This window comes from Lactuca sativa, chromosome 2, assembly GCF_002870075.4.
Source record: "Lactuca sativa cultivar Salinas chromosome 2, Lsat_Salinas_v11, whole genome shotgun sequence".
Lineage (NCBI taxonomy): Eukaryota > Viridiplantae > Streptophyta > Magnoliopsida > Asterales > Asteraceae > Lactuca > Lactuca sativa.
This window is the reverse complement of record NC_056624.2, coordinates 159866872-159879918: the sequence shown is the minus strand read 5'-3', so window position 1 is coordinate 159879918 and position 13047 is coordinate 159866872. Positions and strand designations below refer to the sequence as shown.

General features: G+C 39.8%; 1 protein-coding gene across 1 annotated transcript in view; it reads right to left on the bottom strand.

Moving 5' to 3' along the window:
- The window catches only part of LOC128132410 (uncharacterized), a 40809-nt gene extending 39839 nt beyond the window's left edge, over nucleotides 1–970 (bottom strand). The window contains exon 1 of the mRNA XM_052768964.1: nucleotides 769–970. Within this exon, the coding sequence (XP_052624924.1) occupies nucleotides 769–970 (202 nt within the window). The remainder of the gene's footprint in view (nucleotides 1–768) is intronic.
- Nucleotides 971–13047: the final 12077 nt, after the last annotated feature.

The following is a 13047-nucleotide window of genomic DNA, read 5'->3' as shown; positions in this document are numbered from 1 at the left end:
TGAGACTGGTATGAGGTTGATTTAAAAAGAACGATTGTTTAGTTAGAGGGTACAATCTACGTATACATCGTTAGTGTTTTCTATCTTTGCATTTGCCATTTCGATGGTGAATGGTTCGTGTAATGGTTTTGGTGTTTTATTGAGTAATTGTTTAAATTGGTGGCTCACAAAACTCCTCTCTGCTCCAATATCAAACAATATGCATGCATAAGAGTCATTGAGGAGAAACGTACCCGTAATCATGGTCAGGTTTCCTACTGCCTCCTCATGTCCCATCTCTAGTACCCTTCTTACTTCCCCTGAATTCCTTGATTTCGGGCAATCCTTCTTAATATGCCCTTTTTCTCCACATTCGTAGCAAGTACAGCTTGCTACTATATTCACGATTTGGGTAGTTTGTTGAGTTGGTTCTTTGCAGAAACGGGCAATATGTCGTTTTTATTGTAATTTGTGCAATACATTTCTCAACTCGCACCAACATGGTGGTAGTTACACTTATTGCACTTTGGAAAATTCCTAACATATTGCTTAGCGGGTGTTGGGGCTGTTGGGGCAGTGATGGTGTGAGCTGACACCACTTTTTGTCTTTTGGGGTTTTATCCTGTTGCTTTGTTCTTCCTTTTGTTCCAAGGCCTTTTTCGATTGCCACTTTCCTTCGGTTGTTCAAAGACGGCTATTATTGATCCCTGACCAACTCCATGGTCAATGAGTTTTTGCGCCAAATGTTTTTTGTTGTCGAGAGTAGCAGGATTGGAAGACAATACATACCCTTGAATTTGGGTTGACAATCCCCATAGGTATCTTTCCTCTTTTTTGTTTCTAGGGTTATCATTCCGGGACACAATACAGAGAGATCACATAATTTAGTCGTGTAAGCAGCGAGATTAGATCCATTCATTATGAGGGTCCATAGTTCATGCTCTAATTTTTCTACTTCATCCCTTGGACAATACTCTTCTAACATCAACATTTTTAGGTCTTCCCAGTTCACAGAATTTTCCACTGAAAGGGTTCCATCTTTGACCTGGCTCTTGCACCATGTAAGAGCTCTACTAGAGAAGGTACATGCCGCATATTTAACTTACTTGTTTTGGGGTAGGTACATATTTTGAAGACTCTTTCAGTCTTTTCAAACCACTGCATCAATGTGATTACTCCTCCACTTCCGTTGAAGGTGATAGGTTTCCTATTGGTAAAGTCTTTGTATGAACACTCTTTAGGGTGTCCATGCTTAGGAGGATTGATACCATCTCCTGCTATGTCTTTATCATTTGTGTTAATTTGTTCCATAGCTGCTACTACAGCGGTTGTTAATGCTACTTGAAACATAACAATATCGAATTGAGGCGGTGGTGGTGTTGGCGGATTATTGTTGGAAGGTCTGGGATTCTTTCTTTGCGGCTTCTTTTTCTACAAGATTTTATAAGGAAACGATGATAAGCTTTTATAGTGATTGTAAGCTGGGTGTTAATAACTAAAATTTTAGTTTATTATATGCATTATGATTGGCTTTTAATGCGTTTTAAATTCAATTCATAATAGTAGTTTATCAATATATATATATATATATATATATATATATATATATATATATATATATATATATATATATATATATATATTAATTTCGATGGTGGTAACCACTGAAGTAAAATGCTAGTCAATTACTTAGATATATATTGATACATAATGTTACTGGTCTAGAGTACATTAAAATTTTAAAGAGAGCTTGACAACATTACATTTCCCTAATTACTTTAGAAGTCTAATAACACGGTTTGCTTATACATAGATGAGATTTGTATTACCATATATATCCGAAGTCATAGTTTATATCAAAATTAGAAGTAGTGTAAATACTACTTGCGGTGAGTCCTACGCCGAACACTAGACTCTACTCCCAGGTGTTCTGTTTCCATTAACTTTCCAGGGAAATCTGATGCTCCCTTAGTGTTCTTATTTCATCTTGGTCAGCATTCACTTGTCCTTGTAGTACTTCGGTATGAGTTCGGGTTTGGTCATGAACTCATCTAGACAACGAATATCAGCAGTGTTAATCTCGGTAGTTGCATTTACTTCAAGGATTCAGTTCATTGAAATTCATGCCCGATCAGTTTGGCGAGCAATGTGGTGTACTATGACAGGGAGAGCCTTTTCCGCTACACCTCCTCTAGAGAGGTCATAAAAGCCTCTTGCCATTCCATAAGGAGGGCGTTAGCCTTGCTGTCGACTCCAGTGGTATAAGTGTGCGACCCATGCTGGTGTTGGTCCTTGAAAATCATGTCCTATTGTAAGGTGTTGGATGATTGGTGGGAGATTGTATACTTCTGGTTCTGTGTCAATGCCATCAGAATCTTCATCTTCTTCATCTTCTTCTTCTTCTTCTTCTTCTTCTTCTTCTTCTTCTTCTTTTTCTTCTTCCTCTTCTACTTTTACTATTTCATCTAGATCATCCTTCCGATCTTCTTCACTCCAGCCATAATTCCCTTGACTAGGGAAGTAAGGATCTCCAGGTGGAGGATATCCTGCCATGAAGTCTATATGTGAAATTAAAGGTAAGATACATAGAAAGAATGTAGTTTTATTGTATTACAAAATACTCCTATAGTATTTTAAATTTATGTTTTGTTCTAGAGTTCTTCTGTATGAGTAAAGTTTGGTAAGCTTAAGACTTGTCGCAATACTACCATCACTCCCAAACACATGTTGATCATATCTCAAATAAATATAGTTGATCAGGCTATACTTATCCTAGATATGATTACATAACTATCCAGGTTTAACTGTAGTGTTCAACATTCAGATACTTTTATGTAGTTATTACTGTTATACTACTTCTGTATGTGTGAGCGTTAGTATATTTCATATAAAATACTTATATTTTAAAAATATCCTTGTAGTCAGAGTTCATTAACCCCAATGTATTTATAGTTTGTATACCTTATGTGGTTAGATATACTTAGTTCACTATAAATAATGCTCTAGTACCAATTTGTCACACCCCAAACCTGAACGTCGGAAACATTCAGGGGCGGAGGACGTCATGTACAATATCACAACAATTGTATAATAGTAATCAAAGTACAACAAGCATGCATTTGATAATGTATAAGTTTTTGCATATGTGATCAAAACATTGTATATTGACACCAATATACATATATATATATATATATATATATATATATGTATATATATATATATATATATATATATATATATATATATATATATAAGTTACAATACAAGAGTCTCTAATGCTCCGTCTTCTCAAAAACTCGTGGTTGTACCTATTTTACCGGTTTCCTGAGAATACAAGTTATTTGAGAAAAAGTGTCAACATTTAAGTTGGTGAGTTCATAAACATTTGTATGAAAATGTATGCCCTTCAATGAGTTGCAATCCCGTTTATTTCCAGAAAATCCGATAGTATCTATAAAATGAGTTGTAACTCTTTGTTAGAAAAATAATCGTATTTATTCAGGAAAATCCTATATTTACCATAAAACATAACTCTAATCTTATATATTCCAAGACCAAAAAGTGCAAGTATAAATTTCATACTTGCTTTTGTAACATGTACTTTTATTTACGCCTGGCAATCGAGTCGTGTTCGGGTTGACGTGTCGCAGGCTAGCGGGTTGGTGGGTCAAAATATGTCAACCCAAACACGACCCTTTTAAATATACAGGTCACGGGTTGGCGGGACACGAGTTGGTGGGTTTGGAACATAAACCTATATGACCCGCCGACCCATTTATTTATACAGGTTTACAAGTTGCGACTTGGCGGGACACGGGTTGGCGGGTTTCGTGGGTCAAATTTGTGTTCGTGGGTCTGAATTTTAGACATTTAAGTTTTAAGCATCCAAATGAAAATTAAAAATATTCATAGAAACATGTTACAGACTTAGCCTTATAGGTTGCGACTTACGACCTTAGACTATCCACCACGAGTCAAAATGTCGAAATAGTCAAATGGTCTATGAATCAATGGTATATATTATATAATACTTATTAAATATTAATACTTGATACATAAATTCATTTAAAACTCAAAATAATTTTTAACCCGTTTATTTTTTGAGAAACCTATATATGACCCGTTTAATAAACTAGTTGGTGGGTTGGCGGGTTGAAAAACTCAACCCAAATCCATTTAATTCGTGTCGTGTTGCGGGTCGTGTTGCAGGTCGTGTTGAGACTTGCCAACCCTAAAGTTTTATTCGAAAATAAAACCATTTGAAGAGCTGAGGAATTACGTAAAATAAATATAATATTAATTTCACGTAAAAATTACGTATTATTGTTTGCCATGTGAGTTTTCATAACCATGCTATTAAAGAATTACATGTCTTGCTGTTCTTCAGGCGTCGAAATGTTATAATATTTGTCACCCATAACCTGTCGGTACGACTATAACTAGTAGTCAGGGTGCGGGATCATCAGTCTCGTATAGATCTATACATAAGTATCACACTCTCCTGGAGGAAACTCGGGTTATGAAACAGAAATTCCATGGATACCTTTGGTAGGTATAATGAAGGAGAATATCTCACAACTTTCCAATGATACACATGTTTTTGTATGAGAATATTCGTATATGAAATTGGTACTCTTTTCGTAATGTTTATGACATATAAAAATAATCATATGTTTATATAATTGTTTTGTTTGTCCCTAAAGAGTAAAATATAATGAGAATGTAACCCAAACTATATCTATTATAGTTTAAAATATATGTTCCATTTGAATTGATAATTGTTGTGTCATAAGATGTTCCATATGTATATGTTTTCACGTAATTGTTATATAAACTGAAAGAAAACATAAACAATGATTTGTATTTTAACACCAGTATCCTAGTGTTTTACTTGTATTTTCACCCTTTAAAACACGGAAAAAAATTATAAAAAGTGTAGGGGTATGAACTCACTTGATAGGTGGTGATTCGGGCAGCGTTTCGTTTCTAGAATTAAGTTTACTTGACGAAACTGAGAGTTTTTGATGAAAGTCGGTTTCACGCGGGCAGAGTTTCAGCTAAAAGATTGAGGACTTCGGGGCTTGCTTCAGGTGGTAGGGAGGTTCTCGGGACTTCGGAGGGTTTAGAGAGGCTTAAATGAGTGTTTAAAAGGAGATAGGTTTTGAAATTTGTAAACCAAACTCGGAAGCCTCGCATCCTATTTATAGGAGGCTGAGGTCCTATATTATGTTAGGCGTAATATTCATGTATGTTGGGCGTATAACTGAAAACCTCAGTACGTTGGGTGTACTAATGTGAGACTTATCAAAACTTCGGATGTGGCAAGGCTACGAGATACGCGTCAAGGCTAGTGTGTTTACGATCGGCGTAATCTTCTTGTATGTCGAGCGTACTAGTGTGAGCAGCAGTACGTTGGGCATATATCTTCTTACGTGGGGCGTAGTCCCTTTAATCACTATCTGAAGTCTTGGACATGTCTGACACATGTTGCATGCGAGGGTAAGTGCGACGTGGGCAATCCAAGGTCTTGTCTTCGAGTACGTTGGGCGTACTTCTTGTACACGGGGCATACATTAATTTTTTAAACTTCAAAAATACGTAACTTTCACATACGAGCTCCGTTTCTGACGTTCTTTATATCCACGTGTAGGTGAAACCATGTTCACAACTTTTGTTTTAACTCTATCGGCTAATTTTAACTTTATTTGTAATTTTATATTTTTAAGAGGCTGGGACAGGAAAAGCCCGTTAAAAATTCATAACTTTTTTTATCCAACATCCATTTTCGTCTGTCTTTTTACCATTGTACTGCTATTGACGAAACGTTCGCTTCTCGTTTAGGTTTTGTCGGTTAAAAATCGTCCGATCTTTATTTCGAATTCCAGGCTATGTACTGCTATTTCAAGTATTAGAAAACTCATAATTTCATCATACGAAGTCAGATTTCGACGTTCTTTTTATGAACGCTCTCGATTTAACGAATACTACAACATTCATTTAGAGAGTTAAGACTAAAAAAATCATGTTATTGAAATATCACTTTTTATGCTAAATAGTGTTTTGTCAGTTTTGACGCTGATCTTCAATTGGTCATAACTTCTTCGTTATAACACAGATTTTAGTGTTCTTTATATTTTCGGAAACCTTATTACTATATCTATCATTTTATTCATACCAATAAAGTTTATTTAACAATTTATTTTCTTTATTACTTTAAAAGGAATTACAGTTTGACTTAGATTATTACATCGGCTTGGAATATTGGGTTGTTACAAACGATCCATTCACACTATCCACAATACATACTAATTCTAATACATCCAAAAGTTTGTACAAAATGTATTTGTGTAATCGTTGCCTTGAACATGTAAACAAGAAATGTATTTTCAAGTATGTAGTTGGATCAGATCTTGGATATCATTTGATTACATGTCTTATAATAAATGGAAATCATGTTAATCATGATATATGGTTAATATATTACTTGGTAATATAAATGTCTGTAGGAATTAGTATACATTAATGAACCGTTAAGATAAACCATTATACATACTAAGACTAACATCATGTGAACATGTTTATCCGAATAAACATTGAGACTAAAACCATCTAGTTATTCAGAGTTTCATAAAATGAAATTAAGAATCAGCTAGGAAAAAAGATAACATACTCAAATCTAATAAGATTGGTGAGCATTGTAGTCAAAACCATATCGAACATCTAAGGATTTATGAAAAGTTTTCATAAGATGTCTTTACCAAAAATAGCATCACAATGAGTGTTGTTTGAGAAGAGAAACAAATCATTGTTTGGTTTTTTGCTTGATAGGTTGTATTATGCTTAGTAGAACAGTTCATGGATATTACCGTGAATAGTGTTACAAGTCATTGGGCTTGTACTGTGACATTGTAGCACCCATAAAATCGAACTACACATAATAAGTAATAATTATTAAAATTAAATTCCTTAAATAGGATAATCTATAGTCATGTTCATTGAAGACTATATAATATAAGATTTGTAAAACATGAAAAATAAATTGAATCATCCGTAAATCCTAAAAATAAGTGTACCAATATATATATATATATATATATATATATATATATATATATATATATATATATATATATGAATACAGAATGTACATATTGTCCCGATCCCAAAAATATAAATTTCGCAGAAATTTGATTCCTTAGGAATTAGATATGATTTTATAAAATATAAAAGTGAGCCGCACACAAAGAGCGTGTGACGTAAAAAGCTACAAAGAAAAATGGTTGACTTTAAGCTAAGGTCACCAAAAGGAAAATCGTAGTAATCATTAAGATAGGAAATTTTGAGAATAAAAATGCCAAACGAGGAGTGTGTACGAGAGAGTTATGATTTTAACAAAAATCATTTAATTATATAAAAAGAGGGAAGAACAATAATTTCAAAATTAGTTGACAGATTCTAAAGGAAAGTTGTAGAACTCATCGAGAACTTTCCGGGGATATAAAGAACATCAAAAACATACAAAATTTAAAAAATCTGTGTTTTGTGCGGCACATAGTACCCATCGGCTGCGCGATCTGCTCATCTAGAAAGTAAAAATGTGGACCACATAGTAGTCGACATGTGGCACAAAATGGATGAGGAGACATCGCCTTAAAATGCACGACGTGCACCCTATTTTCACATTGTGACCCCAAAATTCAGCTATAAATATATAGGAGGCCAAGTCTCATTCTTTCTCCCACAACTTCACAAACACTCTCTCTAAATTTCTTTCAATTCTAGCTCATTTTCACTTAGTTTTAGTCTTCGGGAAGCAATGTGATTAATGAAGTACTAGTAGTTAGCGAGTAGAAGCTTTGTCAGAGCAACTTCCTAAATTCTGTCAGGAAGAACCTCTATAAGTTAAGCTACACACTAGTCTTTTCAGTGTTACTTTTTATTTATAGTCATAAATCATTATTATGAACCTATAAATAACATTATAAGTTAAGCTACACTCTAGTCTTTTTAGTGTAACATTTTTTTATAGTTACCAATAAATAAGATTATCAATGACTCTAAGTTATAACACTGATTGATCAACTTACTAGAGACGTATCTAGAATGGTCATTTTGGCTTAGTTGTTGTATTTCAGAAAGGATATATGCTGAAGTTGTCCTGCCACCCAAATGTCCTATCTTAGTAATTTATGCATCTAGGTCTTTTCAATGTACGAAGTAAAGATCTTGTAACACCGTGATTTCCAAAACAAAATTTTCATTTAAATAATCAATTTAATATTAAAAACACTTGCTTAAAATCTTATTTACATTCGACTTTCCAAAACATAGTTCCTTTTTCATTATAATAGTAGACCAGGATCCTCCAAAACATAACTCTTTCTTCGGTGTGTACAATCGAACCGTTGCCATCCCGCGTTACTGTAAGAACCTGAAACAACATAACATAAACAACGTAAGAACGAAGCTTAGTGAGTTCCCCAATATACCTTACGCACATACGCCTTCCGGCCCGGATCTTTCGATCCACATAATATCGCCTTCCGGCCCGACCTTCCGGTCCATGTGTCTCAGGGGACTTCCGTCCCTGCTGGGTAAACCTTCCGGCCTTACCCACGCCGACCTTCCGGTCCATCACACATATATCACACATAATACAAATACTCTAACACATAAAGCACATATATCATATATCATACCTGACCTTTCTGTCACATAATACATTGCCTTCCGGCCCATATATAAGCATGTATATCACGCGTAGCAACTAGCTTTCCATTCATAGCATATAAACATAACACACAACATACTTGACCTTCCGGTCAGACAATCATACCCTTCCGGGTGAGGTATAGTGAGAAGACTCACCTCGCGGTCACTAGAAGATAGCAACTCCTAAAATCCCTTGCACTTGATCCTCCGAGCTGCAAGCTCCCTGAAACATCATATATCCCTTATTTAATACTTCTATCTTCCACGTTAACTGACCCTAAGAATCACACCAGTCAACTCTGGTCAACAGTCCAATGTCAGCTCGACTGGACTCGGCGAGTTCCCTGGCGACTCGGCGAGTCTGGTCGTCCTTCAATCCTCTGAGATTCCCTTTCTACTCGTCGAGTATCCTCTTTGACTCGACGAGTCACTCCTGGAAGAATCGCGGGGCCACCCCGACTCCACTCGCCGAGTCTGAAGAACAACTCGGCGAGTCCCAGTGAATCTTCAAGCTACTCGCCGAGTCTGATCATCCGACTCGGCGAGTCCACGCCATGCAGTCGATCCAACTGCTTCCTGAGATACGTTTCTCCCGAGATACACACTCATGGGACTTCTGGACCTCTAATCATCCTATTACTAGGGTAGAAACCTTTGTATAACAACATAATAATCCATCAAATCTCCAAATGGGTTTCATAAACCCTAAATTCGTGTACACATCAAAATAACAGGAATGATCCGAAACCTTACCTGAAAACATACTCTCTGTGTCCCCAAACCTCAGAACTCGACCCCCATGCTCTTCCTTTGGCCAAAATCCTTCCTCTTCTTGCACCACAATTCCTTCAAAGTCAATAATGGCCTTCAAGTTTTGCTCTAAATGCCACAGTCGTCTAGGGTTCTCCACAATCGGCCAAAAGACGTGAAATGACGACATACAACCCTTAAATACGACCCAATACGAAACGGCTAGGGTTTCTGCTGAACAGCGTCGACTCGCCGAGTCCATACCTGGACTCGTCGAGTCCAGTCGCGAACCCACGATCAAATCTGCGACCCTACTCGGCGAGTCTGGCTCCAACTCGCCGAGTCCCTCCTTTAAAACACCCTAAAATGCAATTTAACCATACTTGAGATTTTGGGCTGTTACAATTCTCCCCCACTAGAATTAGACTTCGCCCTCGAAGTCTCACTCTGAAAAATAGTTCTGGATGCTGCTCCCGCATCACACGATTCGGCTTCCCCAGACACTACCGATCTCTCCCGAGGCCGCTACTGAACCAACACCAGAGATACCTCCTTGTTCCTCAGAACCTTGATCTTCCGATCTCCGACGGCCACTGGCCTCTCGACGTACACAGGCTCGCATCCACCTAATCGTTCTCTAGAAGAACCACTGCTGACTCATCCGCTATACACCTATTCAACTGCGACCCCTACCAGTGTCATGGATCCGACCCAGATCCGTTGACAGCTCCAAACGATAGGCCACTCTCCCTACCTTCGCACCTTCACGAAAAGACCCAACATACCGGGGCCCCCCATTTACCCTTCTTCCTAAATCGAAGCACCCGTCAAAAATACGAAGTCGCTGACCTGAATCACATACTCGTAACGGCGCCAGCCTGCATAACTTTCCTGTAAACTCTAGACGATCACTAACTCTCTGTATCCGAAAATTACCCAAGATGCAGCTCTACTCTAAATCTCGACGATCACTCGACCCTTAAGGGTTAGGAAACCCTGAACCACCGGATCCCCGATCCAAACCCACTTTGTCCATCCCAGACCAACTGAAAGATCCATTCTCACTCCCAGAGTAACTCTCACAAATTCTCCTCTTGCCATCATATACACATGCTGAACTAGCCCCAACACCCGCAGGTGGAAAGACCCGATACACCGATAATATCCTCGAACATCTCCCCAGATGAACCACCACATCCACCCTACACTCTGATCAGATCCACACTGAGAACTTAAAACTTTCCCTCTCCATGCATCCCTTCTGAGCCTCAACAGACATCCCAACCGGATGAGCTCCTACTCCACTGCCGCGAACACGATGCTCAACCATACTCGAAATACTTTAACCATAACTCTGCTCTGCAGCTTTCACTTTCGTGAACTTGCACCCCCTTCGAAGTTACATACCCTCCTCTTTTCCTTTTCCACGGAACTCTCTTGAACATAATGCCACTCCAACCGGTGCCACGGTGCTCGCCCCAAGCGACACCACCCTTTTTGCGTAACTGCTTTTCACATACTCTGGTTCTCATTGCAGGGGCTCTCAATCCCATGCACTCTCTCCACTCATCAAAATCACTGCCTCCGCTAAACAAGATCAATAACCCAGGGCCAGACCTTCCAATGCAATCACACTGCAACATACGTGATCCGCAAATCTCAAATTAATCCAGCCATACCAACAGAGTCTCCAGTATGACTGGACCGACTCTCATAACACATACTAGCCACTCCGTGGGATTGATGCAGTACAACCATCACGTACCCCAAACGTACCAATACTCTGATCGCAAACTTCCGGTTACTTACTCAAGCTCGATCCCGACCTCCTCTCAGGCCTCCACAATCAAATGCCCTAGGTCTGTATCTCGCCCTGCATATCCAACACTCGCTCTCGTCGGCCTATACTTGCGCTGACAAACACTGCTGAATCCCGGCAGCTAAGCACCCTTACACACTTATCGATCTCCCGGAGAATTTTCTAATTCTCCCCCACTAAAGCACTGACTAACTGCCACCGATCGTCATTAACGACCTCTCAGATCAATCCTGCACAACGAGGACATTCACCCACTGACTGCTTCCCACAAGCGTAAGCAACCCCCAGCAACACCTCTCCCCCCTGATCAATCCGCTCAAAAGAATCCGATCTTTCAATTATCCACTCCACAACTGCAGATGCTACCCGTCATTCAACCCAGTGCCGCATCTCCACTATCGACCCCCACCAACGATAACCAACGAAATTCTCAACAATAATCCGTAACCAAAACCCGCAATCTGCCAAAGGATGGATACCACATCGAAAACCGCACAAAGCTATCGGCACTAAAACACCAGACTATAACCATACCAAACCATCAGGGAACAACGAATGCCAAAACGAAACCTGAAGCACCAATCCATAACCATGCCAATCCCGCGAAACAACGACTACCGCAACGAAATCCACACTACCCGTACAAACAATACGCCGCAAACAACGCAAGCTAATCAAGACATCAAGACAGCATCATACCCGCAGCTGCCTCCGGCACTGCTCCGTCTCCCTCTGCCGCAATCCGATAAGCACAACCCTGAGCCCTTGGGCTCTACTCCATCCTGAACTCCTCAAGGTGGCCGGTGCTAGAGCCTGCACCGATCCTGCAAAAGCTGTGGACATTTGATCCTCAAATGTCCAACCTGCCGACACTGATAACAAATCCTGGAATCCCGAATTGGCACTGACTGTCGACAACCCCGTGCACCATGCCCCTCCTTTCCGCACTCGCGGCATGCACCATTGGGCCAACAAGCTCCGGTGCCATCTCTCTCACACTTCCCACAAGTGTGACCGCTCCGATCCCCCATTTCAACGTCTACTGTCCTGAACCGTTCCGGCGCCGACTGCGACTGCATCGGGGCCTGTCCCAGCTCACGCAACTGCAACTTAACCTCTAACTCACGCCACATGGCGGCCTTCTGCAACTCCAACAGGGTCTCGCACCTCCGCGCAGACACGAACTGTCTGATACCCCCTTGAGCTTACTCGAATATCGGGCATCTGAGCCTGCTCCGAAGCGAACTCAGGGCAAAACATCGCCCTCTCAATAAACATCCCGGTGATCTCAGTCACCGACTCCAAATCCTGCTTCAGTTCGAGGAATTCCCGAGCCAATCTCTCCTTTTCATCTCGCGGAACATAGCGAGTACTGAACATCCCTCTGAATTGATCCCATGAAACCGCAGCCCTCTGCGCATCGGAAAATGACCTCGTGGTCAATCTCCATCAACCCTTCGCCCCGAATCTCAACAGGTTCAGAGCACACCCCACCCTCTGATCAGCAGGGCATAAACTCGTGGAGAAACACCCCTCCATGTCTGATAACCATCTCATAGCAACAATCGAGTCCTGAACTCCATCGAATGTGGGAGGCTTCGCATAATAGAAGTCCCGATACCGAAAACCCCGACTAGTCCCTTTCTTAGCCGATGCTACAGCCGCTGTAACCGCCGCGGCAGCCGTCTCTGCGAAAGCCGCATATCGCTCATCAAACTACTTCAATCATAGTGGTCCTGATCGACCCAAACAATTCTGGCGACTCAACCCGCAACAATGCAGCA